Genomic DNA, 23277 nt, shown 5'->3' on the forward strand with positions numbered 1-23277 from the left:
TCAGAACAGCATGTTCATCTTTAATTTCCCTTCCTGTTCAGGACCCCACGTAGGTCTAAGGTCAGTGCGATCTGCTGTCTCCCATGAGGCAGGCAAAGAAGTGGTGAAGGCAGAGAGAGAACACAAAGACTGTGCCAGCAGCTGGCATGGCCAAGTGTATGTAAATGTTTGGGATGAAGAGGGTTAGGGTGCTTGGACTCTGCTCTAGGCTGTGCCATTTACTTGTATTGTTTGGGGGCAAGTCTGTTTATTATTCAGGACATTTCTTCAGCAGGAGTGTAACAGAGTGCGGTGTGGAGAAATACAAGCCCGTTCTGGAGCCAGAAGCAGTGCAGTTGTGTCGGCACACCTTCAGGGCCAGCTGAATTTTCTCTGCTGAGGGCCAGACTTTGTTGGTTCAGGTGCAGCGTTCAGGTGGTGTGGCTGTGCTGTGTTTGAGGTCTGACCTGGTGTTATCGCAGGATGCCACACTGCAACGTCTGCGGCGCTTACTGAGCGTGGCTGCTCCCCTTCCGCTCAGCGTGCACGTGGACTGGATTTCTCTTTGTGCTACCTGAAGTACGTGGTACTTGCCTTCATTGATAAGTCTTCTTGAGTGTGAGTGGTGAAGCAACCAAAACACTTATTTGTTGTCTTTGGGAGAATAAGGTTGTTAATGGAACATTTCAGCTGGGTTTCTTACTGCTTGGCGTCTGGGTTATACTGCTAGTTGCAGGAGAGTTGCTGAGGAGCAATATTCTCCCACTTACTTTAGTGCTTGAAATGCTTAGGTGAGGGAAAAGAGGCTATGTTAAGAGCTATGTTGAGGGAGCTATGCTAGAAATAGCCAATAATAAGTTCCTGTTGGGACGAAAACTTTCCCCCTGCCTTGCTGGAGGAAGCAGCTTCAGAGTTGCCCCTGCCTTCCAGCAGGAAGGAATCCGACGGCTGCTGTTCTTCAGGCAGGGGGCACCCACTGGGTTGTGTGCCTGTAGGGCTTGGGGCACAGGTATCTGCTATAAGGTCCCTGATCCTCATCCCTCCAGCAGAACAGGCTTTCCACACAGCTGAAACTGCCTTCCAGGACTCGAAGAGGAAAAGGCAACAGCAAATTCCTCTTTTCTGGATATCTGATTGTGGTAACATTCAGTTTCCTTGAAGTCATCAGAGCTGGTTTATGTTCAACTGAAACTGAGTTGGCCTCGTTCCATTCTCCCTAGATCTGGTGCAGATCTGAAGCAGCACCATTTTAAACCAAGAGTGGATAAAAATGAAGCAGACTTGAGCCATGGGGGGTTAGTGCATATAGGTTTGTCTTCGTGGTATAGACTTAGTTCATGTGGCAAAAGAAAGTTATCTCAAGTTTTTAATTTGAGCAGTTTTACTTCTTACTTTTCCTCTTGTCAACTCACTGCAGATTGGCTTCTATTCTTTTTCTCTGAGTTCTTGAGCTATTCAGTAGTTTGTTGACTTGTCATATTTTCATGGGGATAAGCTACAGGCTGTGCGAATGGTTCTCTTTTCAAAACAAAGATGCTGCATTTCAGCATCTCTGAATGAACAGACAGGAAATTTAAGGGGATGTTTGCCCCTAGAGCCCACTTGCTCTTTCCCTGCCCTCGAATCTCAACTTACTCATTCTACTTTCTTAGCCTGCTGGCCTCTGTCTTTGACTTTGTGCAACTTTCCTGATGGCTTATTTTAAATATATATAAAGGGATGTAACTTATTGGAATTGTGGGCTAAATATGTGGAAATGTGGCAACTAGTGTAAATAGCTTTTGGCCTGTTGAATGTGTAAATATTCAAAATCTGAGAGGGTGATTTGGCTAGCTTCTGTTGGAAACGTTATTCATGTGAGATCTCCGTTCTGTTGCTGCATCCCGTCAGAAGCTGTTCAGCAGAGATTACTGGCGTGGATACTCAGACCACTTCGTCAGAATTTGCTTTTATGCCCGTTTGCTTGTAAAATCACCACTTCCACAAATACTTTTACAAGTGTGTATATTTTGCTGGATTAGTCATAGAAAGCAGATATAAAGGGGGGCAACAGCTAGAAAGTGAGAGCAAACCATCTCAGTGACTAATTGCGAATTGTGTTTGGGCCCTAATGTGTGCTGGCATTGGCTACGAGTGCTATTTATTTGGCGAGTTTGGGTAAAAACACAAGCATTTTGCAGAGGCTTGCTGCTTCAGTGGTATCCAGGTTGAGTTTCTTAAAATGGGACTAACCATCTTGGGGAGCTTTCCTTGCCAAGAGTTAGCGTTAATGTCTACAATGGGGTTTTTATTAGCTGCTGGAGAAGTTGCTGGGAGACATGGAAATTAAGAACGGTAAACAGAGGTGATAAAGATGCTTTATGCACGGGATGGCTGTTTCGGCAGCCAGCAGTCACTCTGAAGTGACAGTTGGGCAGTTTCAGAGCCTGGAGATAATACGCGAGTTGAGAGGAAACTTGGTGAAGGACACCCCTGTCTTATAACCAACTGGAATTTAGGTAATAATGAAATACGTTAGTAACTGCCGCTAGAGAAAGCAACCGGAGAGGCTGGCTGCAGCTTCCAGTGTGAAGTCTCCTGCCTGCGTTTGTTAGTTTGATGAGCAACCCAGGTTTAGAATACAAGCTAGATATGAATGGTAAGGACCTTCTAAACATGATATCCGCTGATTTATAGATTAGATTACACTTCGTGTGCATGGTACCCACACCAGTCTTGTTCTGCTTGTATGGAAGAACAAGCAGAATGTGTCCTGTTGCATCCTTTCCAAACCTGAGTGTGGCAGTAGGCTTTCCCCATCGGAACTAAGTACCTTGCGAAATGCGCGTAGCATTGAGTGCCTTCTGCCTCTTCTACATTGGTTTATTCTTCCACAGGTTTTGTGTGGACTGGACACTAGGGAAGAACTTTAACTACGAGTACACTAACCTTTTGATATACTCTGCCCAAGCAGGCTGTGAGGTGTTTATCACTGGAGTTTTTAAAGACAGGCTGCATGGAAATCCTTCAATGGGATATAAGTGCTGGTACAGTACTGTCTTTTCTGCAACGTTTTCATTCCCACACTGACCTGCTCAGGCACGATGAAGAGTTATAAGAGGTCTGTCAAGCTTTGGACTGCTATTCTCTGATCTGCTGAATGAAGTTCAAATCTCCCCTTGTCTATGTTAGTGTTTCTGGACACTCGTTTGTCACGAAAACGCTGAGAAAGCACTCACAGACTGAGTGAGGGGCTCTAAGAGAGAAGTGGGGAGAGCCAGCGGTGGGACAGCTGGGCATGGAGAATGATTGATTTTTATGCGCAAAGCAGTTGTGAAATGTTCTGTGGCATTCTGGGGACATGCCATTGCTAACACACGATTGCCTGTTGGGGATAGAAAATGCCAGCCATTGTTCTGAAGAAGGAAATAGCCTTATTGATACTGAATTAGGCTCAGATTGAATTATTATTATTCATTCGTAGTACATCCTGTTTTCCAAATACAAAAATCGACTGGCTATACCAAAGTCCTCCAGCACTATCAACCTTTCATTGCTGCTCATATCTACAGAGTTACGTTCTAGGTGGAGTTTACACTATTATGAACTGAGGTGAATTGTGACAGAAATCTGCATTAACAGGGAAGCTGTTCTGCTTCTTTGAAGAGTCAGTCTCATCAAGCGTGTTCGTGTCTTAGAACAAGCCCAACAGTGAGGCTGGCAGAGGTAAATGTGTTGGTGGATTAGACTTAAGCTTCTGGGAGACATTTTGAGTCATCACGTGCCACGTTGACGGGAAAAATAGCTGTCTAGAAAATAGTATGTGGCCTTTTGAATGGACGAAAAACTGACTGATCTGTAGAAATTGAGACACGCACCAAACAACTATCAGTGGCAGTATTTTGTACAGAACTCTGAAAGGTCGTTTGGTTCCCAATGTTATCTAACAGTTTCTACTGAAATCCTGACAGAAAACGTTTGCCACTGCCAGTACAGTTTATCTGTTGCTTCAGATTAAGGCAATAATAAATAGAAATTAGAAAGTGACCAGAGTGAGACATGGATTTCTTAATCAAGGATCAGGAACTGGACGATGGATATTTTGATAGAAACACTTGAGACTATTCCTTGTGATGAAGAGTGTGAACTGTTCTTACAGATGGCAGGCTGTATGTCCTGGTAAGCAGTGACAAAACAATTGGGATGAGATTGGTACGGGAAAATATATTTCTAGTGGGGTATGAGGTGATGCGATAAATTATTAAAAAGCACAGGGAAGTGATGTTACCTTTCTGTTAAACATCAGTCTAGCTGCAGGATAGGCTAATGCTCAAACTTTATTAAATGGCTTTGAAAAATCAAAGGATTTGGAGAAGAACTGGAAGATGCTAACCCACACGTGGTACGGGCGGATTAATGGCTCGAAAGAGGCAATCCGGTCAGTTCTGGAGATGCACTAGATGAGAGAAGTATGTGACCCTTAAGGGCTCTTCTGGGTGCTGATAAATTCAGAACAAGGTCTCATGTCTGGAAACCAAAGCCAGGGAAGATCAAACAAGAAGGAAGACCCATGGTTTTGATTTCAAGGATAGTAAACCTGGCACAGCTTAACAAAAGATATGATAAATCCTCTGGTACTTGGGAGTCTCTGAGTCAATTTTGGTCGTTCCTATGGAAGAAACAATTCATTTCAACCATGGACAAATTGCACTCAACGATAGAATCACTGGACCAACAAGCTGGACCATCCCAATGGCTTTCACTTGCAATCTGTAAAAGACTGAGTTGCTTTCGCTTGTAATCTTTAAAAGATCGAGTCCCAGGTCACCTCCTGCTGCCGGAGTGCTCTTCCTGCATGTGCCTTCTGCATTGCAATCCTCAGGCTTAATGCCCATGCTGAGGCCAGATTTAGGGCTGCTGTCTGGGCTTCATAAGGAAGAGCAGGGGGCAGGCTGGGGAAGGAGGAGTGTTACTGCTCCTGAATCACACAGTTTTGACAGAAATTGTGGTAAAGCAATCGCTAGAAACTACTGTTTCTTCCAAACCCTCCCTTTCTCTCCTCGTGTTATGTCTCTCCTCAGCAAACAGCACCACTCCTCCATGGCTAGACGGGGCTCTGTTCAGAGACGTTGTGATGGAACCTCCAGTCTCCTAGGACCTGGGCTGAGACCAACTAAAACCAAGTGCTGGGTTTAAAACCTGGACACGTAGGAAAATGGTAACAGCTGTGTTCTTCCTCCTCTTACCAGGCCCCGATGATTTTCAACATCAATATCTTCCCTTTCTTTGCTTTCTGAAATGAAAACAAAGGCGCTTAGCCTCCTTCCTAGCACGGCAATAGTGACATACTAACACAGTTATTACAGCAAACATTGTGGCCCTCCCTGGTCATGATGTTTTCTTTCTGTGGGGAGACTGAAATACTAACTCACAAATAATGTCTTTAGAAGTCATATTAGTCACACATTTTTAAGACATTCCAAAATCATACCAACCTCCTTCTGAGCTTGTCTGTTGCTACCAATGATTCAAAGTTTTGAAAACTCTCCTTTAGTTTTGATTTACATTTTGGTCTTGGGCACTTGTTATTTCTGGCAAATGCCAGTTCAGTTTCATTAAAGAAAAATCTGTTTTACAGCCATGCAGCTCAGATCTGCTGCGCTTCTAATAATTGATGGCTGGTTTCCTTATTTCCTGCATTGTAGAAAAATAAGGACCTTGTTAGACCTAAACAAGCCTGCATAAAGTCACAGTGTGAAATATCAGGTTGGGGGTGAGCAGAGCAGCTGTGGGCAGGTTTTACAACTTTGGGCCACAGTTGATCGAGGCAGCCAAGGGAAACTGAGATATACCCATGTGACTAAAATTCGGCTGAGTTCTTTGGCTCCCTGGCCCGAGATTTATATTTGTGACACCTTCCTCCTCTGTCAGTCCCTGGGCCAGACACAAGTCTGTCTGTATATGTACTTAAGGCTCCGCACACCCTGTGGTGTGGCCGCTGTGCCCGCTGCTTGCCGTGCCACTGCGGGACACGTCTATTTCCAGCGCTGGCTGTCTTGCTCCAGCAGCCCACAACAGTACGAGTGTGTGCTTTGGAAGAAAGCAGCTGCCATGTGGTGGGGATGAAAAATCAAGAGCAAACACTTTCAGAATTTCTGCAAGTGGGCAAATTAATTTCAATCTCAACTGTCATCACAAGGACCTTTTTTAATTCCCTTTTCCTTTGGGTGGTATCTTTGATTTATATTTCTGAATGAGGCAAGTGATCACCCTTTGGTGCCCATTAAGAGCATGCGTGGTTCAGTTTCCTTATAGATTATAAGTTACAGAATCAAATCAGTTCATCAGTTTTTATTACTGCAAACAGGTTTCTTGGGTTTAGGATTTTTTTTGCTGTTGTTTTGATTTTTTTGCCTTTTTTTTTTTTTTTAAGAGCCAGTGGAATTCAGTGATACCAACGTTAATTGAAAACAATCTGTAAGTCTTCATGAAGAGCTAATTGCTATCAGGTATTCTTCCACAATGCAACAACTGTTGCACTGATGCCTCCTACCATACTGCCAGTCCGTAAGTCTGGTAGCAGAGATAGGATCCTACCTTAGAGATTCGTGCAGTTAAATGGCTCCTGGGAAGCCAAGCAGTGACACTTTAACAATGTTATAAAACACAATTTTTTTTTTCTTTCTTCTTTTTTCCCCCTCTATACTTATCAGGTCCTGTCTGTTTCCTTTGAGAACTGAGTGGCTGTTTTCAGGCAAGACAACTATGTGATGAGCCTCCTAGTCCTTTCTCTGAAGGACTTGGTCCTCAGAGGAGGTACTGAAGAGTTTATAGAAACTGCAGAACCACCGAAAAACCAAGCCTTGAAGTTTGCTCTGTTAAAGGTCTGATCAGAGGGGTATTCAAGCACCTAACTCCTACTGACGTCAGTGGAAACTCAGTGCCTAAATACCTCTCTGGATCTGGCGCTTAGTCTTCTGGTGTTGGATGTTAACACAGTTCGTGCTTTCTGTGGGTCTCCTTTTATGGCATCTTCTGAGTGGTGCAATAGTATTAATTTTGAATTCTTCCCATCATGAGTTCCAGCACACGATGCAGACAGCTGCCTAGAAAGTTGTGCCATGTGATAATCCACTGTTCCAACCAGGAGCTAGGCAAGGAGTGGGGTGGGAGAGCGACCCAGAGAAACTACACTGCTCTTGTATTAATTGTTACTGAGGAAGGATGGGGCTGACATTCAGGCATTGAGACTTCATTGAGGGGAGAGCTACAATGACATGTTTGTTTGGATGAAAGTCCGGGGAGAAGTGGGAGATTTTTGTTGGCGTTTCCCCCACTCAGTACTGATCTTATCATGCTGCTTTAGTAGCAGAGCTCCTCTGGCTCCTTTCCAGGTGATACCATTGGAGTCCGTCTGAGATGTGCGAGATAAAGGATCTCAGGGAATTACAAGTATTATGACTTCCCTATCATCCAGTGCTGATGAGTAGAGTTTTCTGACCTAGAAAACTAGCCTGTTTTTAAAAAATTCTGTTATTGCAAGAAAAAGCAGCACAAGAGCTGGAAAGTGGAGCCTGACGTGTATAAGGGCCCTGAGAGCAGCTGCAGGTTTCTGGAAGACTTAATCCTCTGCCAGCAAAGGGCCCTGGTGTTCAGCCAGGTTTGATGTAGCCTGGGAGATCTTGGGAACTGTGCACCATACGCTAATTCTGTGCCTGGCACTGAGCACATGAAGCGTCCTCTCAACAGATAAGAGAAAATATCTTGTGTGCTTCCAGTGTGTCTTGTGAGATGCTCTGGAGGTCTGAGTCGCTACCCGGCATCTGGGCCAGTTCGCTAAGTTTGTGGTGGGCCTCATCAGGGTGCTGTGGGGATGATTGCCCTACTGGGGTGCTGTGCTAGTCTCATGGTCCTGTACAACGCCTGCTTTTAACATGGGGCTGTAGGTTTGGTGGTGCTGCTGACTGAGTGACACGAGAGCAAAGGCTCCTGCAGTAACAAGAATCACCCTCGTCTTCCTTGCAGAGACTCAGAGCAGTGGTGCTGTGCGTCTATTTTGATTATTTTCAGGTCAATTCAGTAGTGATGCTCGGCAATACTGTGGGGATTTTCTAGTGCTGGAATGCTTTTATGGCTTGGTGTGAGACTCCAGCCATGTGAGGACTGCTGGCTGAATGTGAGATTTACTCCTTTGACTCCTCCTCCCTTGCTTGTACCTGCTGTGATCTTTTTCCTGCTGCGTTTTCATCCCATGGCCTCTTCTTGTCATCCCCACAACACCCAGTCACGGCTTCCCCTGACCTGCGCTGGGACTGACCTGACTGGCACCACGAAGGTGTACCCAGGAACTCGGAGGAGCTCTGTGAGGTGTGTAAGAACTGGAGGCTGAAGGGCTGGGAGAAGGTGGCAGTGGGGTTGGGTATGGAGGGAATGGAGCACTGGGAAAAGGCAGTTGGAACAGGAGAAATTAGAAACCAACAGGGACCAACTGCTTTGTGGAAGAGTAAAGGCCCATCTGCACAAAGAGGTGAAGCTGGACCTGCATGAAATAAGTGTGTGCACAGGGTGTGATCAGAGTGGTCACTAAAGAGAAAAACAGATATTCCTTGTATTCTTCCTAGAACTTCAGAATTTATCTATTGGCTTATGAGCTCCTCGCTTTTCAGATTTCACAATACTTGCGAGGAAAACATCTGAGTTTCTTTCTCAAGGACTCTGGAGCTGTTCACAGTCCAATTTCTCTGGTTTTAGATAGCAACCAGAAATGTTCACCACTTGCCAGATCCTACAGAAGTTAGTAGAACCTCAGGGAAAAAAACATAGCTTTTAGCAGAGCTAAATTGAGCGAGCCACCTTGCATGTTGGCCAGCTCTAGGACATGAGGAGCAGTATGGTGTGCAGAAAGGTGCTGGGGGACGGACTGGGACCCCGACACGAACATTGGCCCTTCTTGTTCATGCTGCTGCAGCGCAGAAGGCTGGGCAGGGATGGGGACTGATCCCAAACCCCATGGCTTGGTAGCCCCTGGGGTCTGGGAGGGACCACCACACGGCCCATTGCATCCAGCTTGTTGCTACTGCAGGCAATCGACACTCGGTCCACGGAGCATCTGTCCCACACCACCCACAAGCCACAAAGCACTCCCCGACAGCCTATAACAAACTGAGATCATTAGTGGAAAATACCAAAAGCCACAAACTGCTGTGCACAGTAGAGAGCAGGAGAGGTTGAAAGCACTGACCACGGCCTGCAACTCTGGAAAGGCAGGGAGTTTCCTTCAGTGAAAATTCCCAGATGATCCAAACGTCAAATCTGATTTTTGCCTTAATGCACTGTGGGTGGGGGAGGCTGCACCACCGACCACCTCGTGTCTTTTGCATGCTTGGACAACCGGGGACAAGCTGGTGTCCACCAACCCAGGAGTGGAAGGGCTGCTCGTGGGGATCCCGTGCGTGCCCTTCGGACTTGCTGGTGCTAACAGCAAGCACAGTTCCATGTGGCACACAAGACAAGGTGCTTTTTCCCCCTTTTTTTTTTTTCCTCCCCCTCTCTTTTTTTTTTTTTCCTCTCCCCCTCTCCATTTTAATAACTGAACCCAACAGCTCCTCCGAGTTATGAGGGATTTTTACAGCGCAGTTGCATGGTGGAGGGACCTGGTTTTCATTGTGCAGCCCGGGATATCAGTTTTAACCCAGAGGCAGTGATGTTATTTAACAGGTGCCTTAAAGGCATAGTGCTTATTTAATCACCGTCTCCATATCAACATTATGTAAATTGAAATTGCTTAGGTACGCAATTAATTGTGAATGCTTTAGACGTTTTTAAAGGCATAAGACAATACCTGAAGTTCCATTTTAAGAATATCCAGGTCAAAGGACACACATGTTTTTATTTTCTTATTTGAGGTATAATGTGTTCAAGGCAGATTTATGGCACAACCTTTGTTTATTGACTTGTACTTTTCCACATGAAACTAATGGAACATGACAGATGATATTTATGAGGCATGTGTTCTTGATTAAATCATGTTAGACATTAAAACCTGATAAAAGAATGTATTTTAAAGGGTGGATTAATAGAAAAGGAGGCAGCATTGATTGGGGAGTTTACACGGAACAAGACACATTGGTCTTAGACTGAGTATTTATAGGTGAGATATGTGGTTATAAAACTTTAGAAGCTGAACAGAAAAAGATTAATAAGCCTTTACTTTTTGGAAAGTTTGAGTTTTGTTTTTCTCCCTTTGTGAGCCACTGGCCACCTCGTATTTCTGGTCTTTCAAGCACATTTATTCAGTTCTGCTTAAGAACTTGCGAGCCTTTATGGCCTACTGCTTTTACTTCTGGTTGTATGTGTATTCTGTGTACTTTGGGATTCCCAGTCAGCAGGTCTGTGCTGGCAGCCTTTGACATTGCTGAAAACTGCTCTGAAATGTGCTCTAAGTTCTGCTCATGTGGGTGCAAATTGGGTAAACCAGCAAGAGTCAGATGGAGCCGCTCGTTCCCACCTTGATTTCTGGGGCTTTGCACAGAGCTCTTAGTAAGAGGTTAGTAGGGAATCACCTTGTGTAAGATTTTGCGTGTCAGGATTAGAGTATGCCTCAAAGTATTTCCTGTGGAGAGCAATTAGAGGATTTTGGTAAACATTAAGAAGTGGGAACAGCTTGAATTTGTTTTCTTGTCTTACTGAATATTAAGTCTAAAGGGAAAGCAAATACCTGCGTTCTGCTTTCAGTTACACAGGTGCAAACCTGGACTAGTTCCACTGATTTCAGCCACACTGATGTAGCTAAGGACATGTTCTGGCTCTTTGCAGTATTTTCATTCCTGAGTTTTAGCCTTCTGTGACTGAATTTGTGGACACCTGGATTCTTCTTAAATCTGCGTCCTCCGTAGAGGTGGCAAATTGCTGCATAAAAAATAGCCTTGAGTTCGTAAGCTGTGTTTTATTGCATTTTTATGTCATATTAGCTTCAACTTTTAGAAGCACTATTCATTAAAATATAAGAAAATGCTAAGTATATTTTTTATGACAATAAAGTAAAACTGCATATTGTTGTGCAGTATTCCACTCCTTCCTGTAACCTGTTCATCACTACTGAAAGACTTGTGCCAAATCATGAACTCTCTACTTTTCATCTGAAAGCCATATTTATTCTGGATAAAATATGGTAAAATGTGTTAAAGTTGTAGGTTTCAAATATTTAAATGAATAAAGAGCTTGAAGATCTTCTACAGGAAGGAATATAACTTACAGACACATTCATGAGTTCCTCATGTTTGGACGTTCAGGATAGATAAGTAAAAACTAGTGGAAAATAAGAAAGCTGTAGAAGAAATACAGTTCATTGTGAATAGTGGTGTTTATATAAGGTGTTGTGCATTGGAATTTAATAGGGTTAAAGCAAGACCTTGCACCTAGTATCATGAAAGCAAGTTGTATTTGAAAATTTGCTAGCTGAGGTAAACTGGCTGGTAGAAGACACAAGAAGACACAATGCTGCTTTGGCTTAGAGTAGCAGTGGTACTCCTAGGCCTTATGAGGGCATCACAAGTGTCTGCCCTCATAGCTGGGCTGTACAGTTCTGGAAAAATAACATTTTTAATTACCAGTGAAAATGGCTGGTGATGTTGGCCAGCACCCAAGTGGTGACAGACATCCTCCTTTCCGCGGCCAGGATCAACGCTCCCCACTCTATTTCTGGTAGATCTTCGCCAAGTCTGTTTTATGTGCCGCCAAGAACAGATATGCTGTGTGTCCCCCTACCCCAGGGCCTAGCTGCCTTTCACAGGTGCTGCCTCCTCTTTCCTGGATGTTTCACCAGTCTCCTTTGCTCAGCTTGACTCGTTCTGTCAGCAGAAACCATTGGGACTCACGTTTTTTCTGAGTCTGTGTAAGCTGAAGGAAACCTGAGTTCCTTCATCTCCAACAGATACTGCTTCACTTGGAAAACTGGTCATGCTATTAATGATTTCCTGTCTCATAAAAGAATTGTCCACGGAGTCAAAGTGTTGGTCCAAGGCTGCCGGAGCGGAAGCCCTGCCGTTACAACTTTCCTCTCAACATGGCTTCCTGCTGAAAAGGCCCTTGCTGGCTCCCGCAGCTTCACTGCTTCCTTTGCTCTGTCCTGCCATGCTCTAACAGAGCAGTTCTTCCTCTTTGGCCTCTTGCTTTTTCTTTGTGTTGCCTGGCTTAGTACTGTTCTGTGTTTCTGCATCTCCTTAGGGTGGAGGATGCAGACTGATGGTGTGGGGCATTGCTGAAGGAAGCTAAACAGGCTGGGCAGGAGGCCTTTAGAAGATGCCTATAGTGGCCAAGTTATACATCAGGATTTCCCCAGACGGTGCTTGAGAAGCAAGTAGGACCTGTTAGGTCCTTGTAAACAGAGGACAGACTCGAGAGAAACCCAGCTGGTATGCAGGCCGAGACAGTCCCAGCGAGTGTCGTCACACCAGGGTAGCTGAGCACTAGGTGTCACTGAGGTAAAGTCCATGTCAAACATGCACTGCTGACTCTTACGGTGCCTTCTAGGTGGTAACAGACATGTTTCAGGCCTTATTATCTAGCATGTTCAAAGCATTATTCTAGAGATTTACGTTTATGCATGCACATATGTACACATGTCTAGCACGAGCATTAACCCAGCTCTCTGTGCTGCTGGGAGGCAGTACTGCCCTATTTTCCACTTCCAGTAAACTTCCAGTTTATAGGATCAAAGAGTAGAAGAGAAACATAAAATCCAAAGATCGTGAGAAGTTTCTTTTTAATCTGTGCTTCTAATATCAACAGAAAGAAAAACACCTATCAGCTAATACTGATTAATTACATCTCTGTGCTGGCAGCCAAGAATGAAGAGTATCATGCCATATAGAGTATATAAAACGTGTTCTTTTCATGAATCAGCCAGGGAAGGCATCCAAGCACTTTCAGTAGGTTGGTAAAGAGTTTGGCTAATTTTCAGATTTTGAAGCCATCTGGAAAAATTTAGCCAAAATTATCTGCCTCAGAGTCCCAAGATAAATCATTTTCCTACTTATACAATTGTTCATCATTACGCTGGTCAGCTTAGGGCTGATTAAACTGTGAGATTATAACCTGGGCTTTTATAGTTTTGATGGCAAGCATGACATCAGTATGAGCTCCAACTAAAGGTAATAACAGAAAAAAATAAGAGTTTAATGGGATGGAATACTGACTAAAAGTCTTTAAAGGGAAATAATCCTGTTTAGCTGTATACTTTGTCAGACACTACTTTCTGATGAATGTTTAATCTAAATATTTCAGCATGTGCTGTATTAGATGCACTTATAGATTTACATATTAATATGTACTAAAGATACATTATATAAAATATAAGTAACCTTTTTTGTGAATCAAAAGAGTCCTACACATTACTGCACAAATTATGTTTATTGCAAGTAAAAAATTTAAGAGCAGCAGCAAATAATTCCCTCTTAAAAAGCAGCTTCATTAAATTCTTCAGCTTTTCCCTGCATTCACTCATAATCAAACTCTTGTAACTGAGATCAGAGGGGGAAGGAAGACAGAAAGTGCATGTTGGTATTATTTTGATTTTAAATGAAAAGGAGTTAATGAACCTGATGCTGTGTAAATGGCACATAATTCATGGATGTGAAACGCTCTTGCATTTTATGTGCTTGAAAAAAAAAATAATTTCCAGTGTTACTCTTATTTTTAGAAAATATTCTGGAAATCAGTGATTTTGATTCTGGAGACATCAACCCCTGCCTCCAGTACATTGTCCTTATGTACTTAAGTAGTCTTGCTGACCTCGAAGGTCTGCTTGCACAAGTGTGCTATTAGCGAGCTTGGGCTCGCAGACCTGGCTGTGAGGTGCTGTAGATACATCCGATTGGCGTTCTTGGGTCGCGTAAGGCCTACATTCTTTGCACAGATGTTGTGGCTTGACTGCGTGTGTAAGAGCTGCAGCCAGTTGACAGCACTGCAGCCTCTCAGCTGAGGATCGAGGATCCCTGGGAATGTCTCACAGGCGGTGTTTACAAGACTGAGTCCTTAATTTAGAATTTTCGTTTTGCCAACAGAGGTGATGTATTTTGCCTTCTAATTCTAGAAAAATTTATTATGAACGTGTAGTGTGTAACCTAACAATGGCATCTGTCTCTGGTTACGGTGCTGAAGTCTGGCAGCGTGGCTGCCTGTCAGATCTGCGTTCTGGGCCTGACTGCCCTGGCTCATCGATGCAATCTTGAGTGAGTCAGGCAGCTTGTCTGTGCCTTGGGCTCCCTGCTTCCAGAGTGAGGATAGCGATACTTATCTGTTTTTATAAAGCGCTTAGAGACTGAGGGGAGAATATGTGGTCCAAGAACACTGCATATAAGTAAATATTGTAACCCACAAATCCTCAGAGCTCGGCTTTCGAGAAGGGCGGTCAAAAGTAGGATTTTGCTTAATGTGGAACTGATGAAGCTACTGAATGCAGCAGCCCTTAAGCGCAACCAAAACTATGTGCAGGGAGAAAGAAACCTCTGGTGCCCAGTTCTGTCTGTGCCAACCACTACCCATCCCTCTCCCTCTCCCTCCCTCCCTCTCTTTCTCTCTCTCTCTCTCCCCCCTTTGGAACGAGGTTTTGAATGCTAAGAATTACTCAAAGCTCATAAAATGCAGGGCTTGGAGCTAAAATAACTAGTATTTCCAGGACACACATCATCACTGAAGATGATAATGGTGTGTGTGTGGGTGTGAGGACACGTGTGTCATTGTAAAGAACTAAGGAGTCCTACCAGGCGGAAGAGTTCTCTGAAGCAAAGCTTAACACACATTTCAGGCACATGCTTTAAAAGTCTGCCGACACTGAAAATCTTCGTATTTTCATTAAGTTGCTGCCATAGGATCTGTATTCTAATGCAGTTCCTCTGAAATGGGAAGGTAGACTTTCTCCTTTGTGCTGTTTATACTTTCATAACTCTGTGATTTTCACATATTCTAGCAAGGGTAATATGTCAGGTTTAAAAAAAAAAAGTTGTTTCCATTCATGTTGAGTCAGAATGACGATCATTTTACAGTATTGGGGAATTAACACTTATTTTCTTAAAACTGATCTGCTTCTTTTTTCTTTTTTCTTTTTTTTTTTTTTTTTCCCCAAAACAGAAGTGATGCATGGAGCAGCTTCTGTGAATCTTCTTGACACAGGTTCTGTAACAATCTCAGGGTTACGTTATGCAGATCGGCAACCCAGGTAGGGTGAGAGGGGCAGTTCTCATTGGCGCACACATGGTGGGGACAGTACAAGAGGTCAAGTATGCTTCGTGCCTAGGAGGAATAGCTGCAAGTCCGAGGCTCAGGATAACAGGTCACAGTGGCTGGTAGAAGAGCCCTGAAGAAGCTCTTGGGGTGGTGAGAGCAGAACCCCCGAGGTAGGTGCTGGCCTGCAGTTTCTTCAGGTTTAACCTGGGGTTAGTTTCTGAGCTAAGTCTCACAGCTCTTTAAAAAGTACTTGGTTGAATGGAAGGTTTCTCCTCACCAAAGGAGGTGAGGAAGGTTTCTCCTCTCCTCATGTTCAGCAGACATGTTGAAGCTTTTTCCTACCTTACCCTTTTAGTCTCACTTTGAATTCACTTTGAAGTACAGATTCCTCATCTTTCCTGAAATCCCTGTGCAAGGCTTCTTGATGTGATGGCTGCATTTCCACTGCCTGTTTTGGGGTTTCCCTTTTGTTCTCTGTACATTATCCCATTGTTTTACTTAAGTGCAAATGCTTAGAAGTGACTCTGTAGACTTGAGAAGTTGCTGTTTGCTCACGGAGCCTTCTGGTACCTGTATGTAGTTATCATCCAGATTGTGTAAAAACATATAGAAGAGGTTTTAGAGTATTTTTTAGTGCTAGGTTCATACAGCAGTACCACTGAAAAAACTGGCCTCGATCGGGCCCTCTGTACCTTCCCTAATAGTAGGTTAAGTAGAGTCCCAGATTATGTTAAAGTTGCAGTTTTGAGGTGTTTCTTCTCTTCTATGTAGTTTATTCAGGGTCTGATTTGGAAATATGACTGATATTTTAATACTCATGTCTAAATACTTACCGAACCCTCCCTTGCTTCTAACAAAATCCCTTTCTTGTCTACTGCTAGTACTTCTTTGTTAAAGGGAGCTGGGAAGTTATTTGCATTTGGAAGGGAATAAATAAAAGCAAACTAACATTAAGGTGCGGTTACAAAATCTTGCAGGCCCTTTGAATGCTGGGCGTCTGCTTATTTTGGAGTATTTGCTGGGTTAAATGTAACATGGGTTTGACTGTGATGTGTCATAGACTTATCAAAGCCAAATTACTCATTAAAACAATGCTGAATTGGAACCATAATGCAGTAAACTAGCGTATAAATAAAAGGTTAGCAGAAAGGTAACTTGATATATGAAACCATAAAAGAGATTTCAGAATTAATGAGGGAGACAATATTTCTCCTGTAGAGACTTAAAGATTTGGTTGAAACAGTGTAACAGCAACACATTATTTATTTCTCATGTTGCCTTATTCTTAGGCCCATGGGACCAGACAGGAAGGAATTAGAGAGCCCTATATTACAATTTAATTGCTTGAAGGAAAAATATTATTTTTTATTGTTAACCATTAGCTGCTTCTAGTTTTATTAAAGTCATGTATGTCCATGCTCTAGCACCAATGTTTGCAGCATGCAGTCGGGGCTAAGAAAATAGTTCACATTGCTATAAACCCTGCTTAGTAGGGGAAAAAAAGGGAAAAGAAAAGATGGGTTGGAGCAGTCCTAGTGTCTGTTCAGGTGTTACATGTCTAAGAGCTGCATTTTCTTCCACTTAGAGCAGATCTGTGCAAAACCAGTCCTGATCTTTCACTGAAAGGTGTTCACGTACTAAATCCCCTGTTTTCTTTGGGTTGAGCCATGTGGAGCAGCTCATGCTCTTTGTTATTTTGTTTTCTTTTCTTTGTGCTGGCTTGGAATTTCCGTATAATGTATTTTTTCATCACTTAAAATGTTAGTGGTGTTTTTGTTTGTTTTGTTTTTTAACCACAGGCTAGAATTGTGACTTTATTTGTCCAGAGACATCCCTGTTAAATGGACAGGTCTGTTTTTTTTTTTTTTAGGCAGGTTTGGTTTTTGTTGCAGGGCTGAGGGACAATGAAAGTCTTCGGCTGCTAAAACTGTTGCTCAGTTTTGCAAAATAAAAATTCTCATGTCAGCTATGCTGCGATGACTGTCCCCTACTGTGCTCTTGGCCTGTGGCAAGGGGGAGACAATGTAACTTAGTTTGTCGCACCATGGAAAAAATATTTGAGACGAATGATCTCACACCTGCTTCGGGCTAAAAATGCTTACTGTATGAACAGACAGAATGGCTCAACTGTTAAGCTGGGGTGATTTGACCGCATGGACAGATAAGTAAAGCTGAGACATGTCTGTAATGCAGAAAGCATTGTGGTAATGGCTGAGTAGCAGTTCAGTCTTCAGTACATCTGCTCAGTGGCCTGACAGGTCAGTACTGTCATCCGCTGCCTTGTGTAGACTGAACATTTGCTGTCTGCCATAGAAGTGGGAGGGCAAATCCCATCCCTTGATCCTTTGCTGAGGTTCCCAACAGTAACGTTGACTTTGATGCAGCTACGAAGAGACCATTGCATTCACCAGCTGGTTCCTCTTCCGAGTTCAGCTTAGTCTCCGAGGTAGGTTTAATTCTTCTGATGGCTGAGAGGCAAATGGCTTTCCAGCCTGTGGGTAACATGCCTGTAGGAGTATTTGAAGGTGTTCTGCCTTCTTGTAAATCCAGAAAATGGCGGTTGTCTTTCTTCCCTTCCACTGTTAAATTCAGACCCATTGAGAAGTATTTTTAGCATCTGCGATTAAACTACCATGTGAAGGCTGTTAGGTAGGTTACTGACATGGTGGAGCTGTGGCAGCTCCGTGCTGGTGGCTGCTGATGTTACCTGCAGCTGGCTTCGATTCCATTTGAAGCCAAAGGAGTCGTCCAGTCTAAGAATATCTTGTATGTACCCAAGTATGAATCATTCCCTCGTTATTACCCAGAGAAAGACAAGACGCAGCAACAAGACAGAAGACCATCTGAAGAGATTGCAGTGACTTGTAAATCAGCTCAGAAGGTTAATGATGACAAGCTGCTATCTACTGTTCCAGCAGTGAAATGGGGGTGTAGTATTTACCATCTCTTAAAGCTGGGTTTTGTGGGCTTTGGCTTATGTTGGCAGCCCATTGTATGCACCATCTGCAGGTCTCCTGAAAGGGCTGAAAATTTAGTCTAGGTATTTCTGTGTATATACATGGATATGTGTACAGTTCTCAGGGGTTCACTTCTTAAAGAGCTTTTTTGGAAGCCCCATGAGCTAGCCCCTAGGTTGTTTAGGAAACATGATCTGTCTGATCTTGTGAAGCACAGTTGACATTTGAAATCTATTGTGGACATTGTGACTGACTCTAGACTGTATTTTTTTTCTGATAGTTAACCTCATGATACCAGGGCCAGTTGTGCTTTTCTGTGCTCTTGCAAACATTCAGTAGGGAAGGTGCACTACTTCTGATGAATACTTTCATTGTTTGCCATGGACTCTGGGCAGTAACTTTGGCCTTACTGGGAAAGATTCCCATTCTTTGATGCTCTGATTCTTCAGCCAACTCTACTCTGTTGAATATAATTTTTAATCAAGTTTTCCTTTTAACTTGTAATGTAACAAGTCCCTAAATGTGTTACTTACTATCCACCAAAGAGGGTTTCTTGGCAGGATTTCCAAACAAAAACAAAACAAAAACCCCTCTATCCTGCCAAAGTACTCTTAACGGGTGAAGCAACAATTACTTGTGGCTTTGTGGAAATAGACTATATACTGTATATATTGTGGAGCAAGAGACCACGATGTGTGTAGTGATGATTTGAGGTATTGGGAGATTAAGTGATCCATCAGTATCAATGCTCGATGCCAAGTATTTAGTTCAATGCTCCAATTTTCTGTGCAATTGAAAGTGGGAGTAGGCTTTTCAGGAAGGAGGGTCTAGTGGTTAATGCACCGAGCTGAGCCTTAGAAGGTCTGGCTTTAATTCCCCAGTCTCTACGGGCTTGCTGTACAACTGTGAACACGTTACTTGAACTCTCTGTGCCTCAGTTCTCCTCATTCCTTCCCTGGTCCACTTCTTTTTCAAACTCCTTGGGGAGGAGCTGTCAATAAGCACTGTATGTGTTATCTAGACAAAAGGTACCCCATCTCAGTTGGGGGCTGGATATACCTTGACCATAGAAATATTTGTAAATGTTCTGTCAAATACAAAACTGTTGTGTACATACCCATGTTAGGCAAGCTGAGTTATGTATGCAATAAAAGGGAAAAATTAGCAAGGAGAAATGGCAATCAGTACAACTGCATGTTTTCATTTGGACATCTTGGTTATGTGAGTATTTGGAGAAGCTGCTCCCATTCCTACCCTAGTCCCTAGCAGTACTATTTCCCTTTTGGACAAGTTTGAATGAAGAGGTACTTTCTTAAGAACAAAATTTGAACATCCTTTCTCTTCAGAAACCTTCTTTCTGCATAGTTCTTAAGGCATTCTGGGGCAGAAAACAGAGTGGCAGCTAGAGAGGCCCGTGAACTTGAGGGAAAATGTCATTCTGAACAGTCCAGCAGCTTGTCCTGGGCTGATTTACTGAATCTCCTTGTTTCTAGCCCCTCATCTGTAAAAGGCAGAAAATCATAGCTACCCTGATACTACCCTGGACTGCCTGTGAAGAGTCATTGATGTCTCTAAAGCACGTTGAAGCTGACACTTCCCTTGAAGTCTGACAATATTGGCTGTTGCGTTCAGTGGAAGCTGGAGGCTGGAATAAAAAAGGCATCTGCTTGGGTCAGTACTGAAGTGCATCGGCAGAAGTTAATTCTGACGAATTGCAGTAGCCTGAGGACAGCAGGCCAGGGCTAGGGTTCTTCAGCAAAGCAAAAGGCTGGGAGGGAGCTCCCAACAGCCCTGCCTGCTCTGGTTCTTGAGGGGTTTGGGTTTTGTGAGAGTAGGGAGCAGAGCTGTATTGGCCTGACAGAAAGCATTGTTGCAAGTCGCTGCCCTTCCTGCCATCTTACATGCATTTAAAAGTAGAAAATTCTGGAATCCTGTAATAGCTGCTCCTGAGGATGAGCCCTATAATGTTTACCAGTTTGAAAGCACCACTTCTGTGTCTGTGCTAATTTTTGCTGTTGGAATAGATAAAGAAGCTTTATTCCATGAGCATCTGACTGAGTTACAGCCTAGTAAAGACAAATCTCCTCCGAACACAAGCGGCATGACAGACAGATAAGCTAACCTCATTCAAGCCAAGGGCTAGCTTTAGGAATCAAGGTGTTGTTTTTTCATCATTAAAATGGTGGCAATAGCACCTTCTTTGCAAGATGGCATTTCCCAGCCAGTGGGACGGCAGGACTGAGCGTCATGTTTTGTTCTTATTAGCAGAAGGTTTTGTCGTCGGACCTAGGCCTAAACAAGGCAGTGATCCGAGAGCTGTTCATCTGCGGGCAGGTTAGACATCCGCTGCTGGACATATGCGTAATGTACTCCACACACTGGCGGAAGGGTTTGGCAGTTGCTATAGATTTTGTTTTCACACGTAGATTTGGCTGCTGGGATCTAGGCCAAGCTGCACGTGATTGGAAGACAGCTATTCAAGATCACACCGGCAGTCACCTGCGGAGCTGAGAGCAGACTGCCTATGGTTACTCTCACTGCAGAAGAAGGAATTTGTTTTGTTTCGAACAACGGGTAATGAGATCTCTTGCTCTGACTCCTGTTTCTGGAGATCTAAGTGAGTAGCACAACAGTGACCGTTCATGAAGATAGGATTAAAGTATTTAAAAAAAATAACCTGACAATCTTGAACCAGATCTGCTGTGTAAACTGAAATTATACAGTGCTGGAGTGAGCTACCACAAGGAGGGCCTTTCAGACCTACTGATGGAGTTTTACTGTCAATTACCCGCTCAGCCCTTGACTGAAATGGAAAGAAATCTCCTAGTTAGACCCACTGGATATTTGTTCCCCCTCATGGTAGAAGTAATTGAAGATTTGGCCCATAGAAGGCATGGTAATATCACAAAAAGAGAAAGATACAGAAAACAGTGTTTAGTTGGACTTTTACTTCCTGATAATTACACCTAGGACCTAGCTAGCTATCATCTTCGTATTTTATTCATATGGGTAAGAAAGTAGCTACACAAGTCAAATTAAGGAGAAGTGGGACGTTAAGGTGTGCTAGGACTTCTTTCTAAAGGTAGAGTCTTTGTGGGTTATGGAAGCTTTCCTTTTCTACTAGGCTATTGTCTCAGCAGGCACAGGAATGCATACAACCAGCTCTACCTGTATATGAAAAGAATAACTTGCAAATAAATGCTTTAAGTTACTGTTGATATACAGGAGATGCAAGGGTGGGAAGAGAAGAAATAGATATTTTGTAAAGCAAACATTCACAAGATCTTTTTTCAGATCCAAACTCAAAATCTGCTTTCTATGTATGTGTACTTTTTTGCCAACAAATGTCTGTAAGATTTTAGAATAGAGTCAATTTACTTTTTTTTTTGTTTTAAATCTCTACGGGAGTTATCTTGACTTGTAGCCAATAGGATCTGTCTGGCCCGCAGACTCTTCCTGATGGACAAAGTGCTACTGTTTGCTTATAGCTGCTGAAAGAATTGGAGAATTGGAAAAAGTATGTAGTGATAGAACTTTCATCTGCTCTTGTTTGGCACTTCAGTTAATGAATGTCTCATGTCTAGCCATCCAAAGGAGTGATCTGTGAAAATCTAACACAAACATTGCATGACGTTTTTCACAGCTAAGGCAGAAGCATTGTCTCATCGAGGACTGAATCTTCGCACCTTGAAGGTCAAGTGTGAGGGCAAGACTGTAGCCAGTTTGCTCAAGTTAGTACCTAAGTAGACTTCTGCATCCACAGGTGTTCAGATTTCATCTACATCTAACATGCTGACAGGTATATAAATATATTGACAAATTTTGCGTGTGGCCCACAATTTCCTGTCCTTTGAAAGCCCAGCTTTGAATCTGGCCTTGTGTGAGAGAGACTCAAACTGAACCTATCTGAATAGAAGATGCCTTTTAACAGAGGAGTGGTCCAGCTCTCGAAAAAGTTTTGGACTATTGGATGTTACAGGTGGGTCAGGTGTCACAAACCAGGTGATATATAATCTTTCCATTCTCCTGTAGTTCTCTAAAACCAGCAACATCAGCACGCTTACACTCAGTACAGACATTTTTTGGGTGGTTGAAAGCACCTGATCTGTACCTTGGGTAATGCCTGATTTAAACACATTCCAAACTGCAGGTTATGGCACCAACTCAGTCTGCAGCTAGGGATACATAGACTAGGTTTTTGGCAGGAACTGTCTAACTTTTGTCTGCAGAATATAATCAGTCTTTATAGTGTTTAAGACACATAAATCTCATCTTCCCCCAAACTGTCTGTAGCCCATTTCCTTCGGGGTTGGGGGCAGGGAGAAGTCTAGGTAGATGGAAGGACAATTTGAAAAAGAGAGAACTCCTGTGAAGTCATTTGAGCATGAAATGTTGGATTTAGACAATGAAGTAGCTTCCTTTCCTATTCTATTTATCATTTTAATTGCTTAAAACATATTTCTTAGAAATAGTCAAAATACAGACTCAGACATATTTATATTTTATGCATCCCTGCTGTTATGTTTTTTTGGATGTAAAATGGATTGGCAAAACCCATGGAGATGTTTATACAGAAAACATAATATAATGAAACTCTTACTGTGAATTTTGTGTTGATAGCATTTGTAATAAATCAGGAGAGTCAATTACTTTACTCTGCTATCTGCACAGTAACTACTGTCACATTGCATGAAAATATTACTTATCTACTCACTGTAAAGATGCCAACTATCTTTGGATCAAACTGTGCTGAACGATGAAGTCAGACTTCTTGTAAGTTAGAAGGACTTGCAAATCATAGCAATATATGTGCTGGTGAAAAAGCCAAAGGTTTCTGACAAACTACTTTATGATGACTTTTGTTATTTGTTGTTTGTGTACTGAAATGGAGGAGGAGACTCAGATCAGTTCCTTAAGTTGTTAATGTCGAAATAGTTCTTAGGGGACACAGAGGAATCAAGTCATGTATCTTAAGTATTTACTATTTGGCAAGCAGAGTCAAGGCATCAGTCTCACAGGGTGTCCTACGGGGGGAGAAATACTGGGTAGGTAATGGACTCTCTGGTTTCTTAAAGTCTGGCCTTTTCTCAAGATTTCCTTTGGTGTCAGGCTGCACCCGGAATGAGGGATTCGAGAC

At 43.0% G+C, this 23277-nt stretch overlaps 1 protein-coding gene across 10 annotated transcripts in view; it reads left to right on the plus strand.

Moving 5' to 3' along the window:
• The window catches only part of GLIS1 (GLIS family zinc finger 1), a 192659-nt gene that overhangs the window by 10228 nt on the left and 159154 nt on the right, over window positions 1–23277 (plus strand). The window contains exon 1 of one of the 10 annotated variants that reach the window (XM_080603265.1): window positions 2–12440. The exons of 8 other annotated variants lie outside the window; for them this stretch is intronic. Coding sequence is in view for 1 of the 2 variants with exons in the window: in XM_080603261.1 (XP_080459387.1) it covers window positions 15157–15175 (19 nt within the window). In the remaining variant the exon portion in view is untranslated. Of the gene's footprint in view, window position 1; window positions 12441–14567; window positions 15176–23277 lie in introns of those variants that run through there. One more of the 10 variants, XM_080603261.1, reaches the window with a different exon arrangement.

This window comes from Anser brachyrhynchus (assembly GCF_964034855.1).
Source record: "Anser brachyrhynchus genome assembly, chromosome: 8".
NCBI lineage: Eukaryota > Metazoa > Chordata > Aves > Anseriformes > Anatidae > Anser > Anser brachyrhynchus.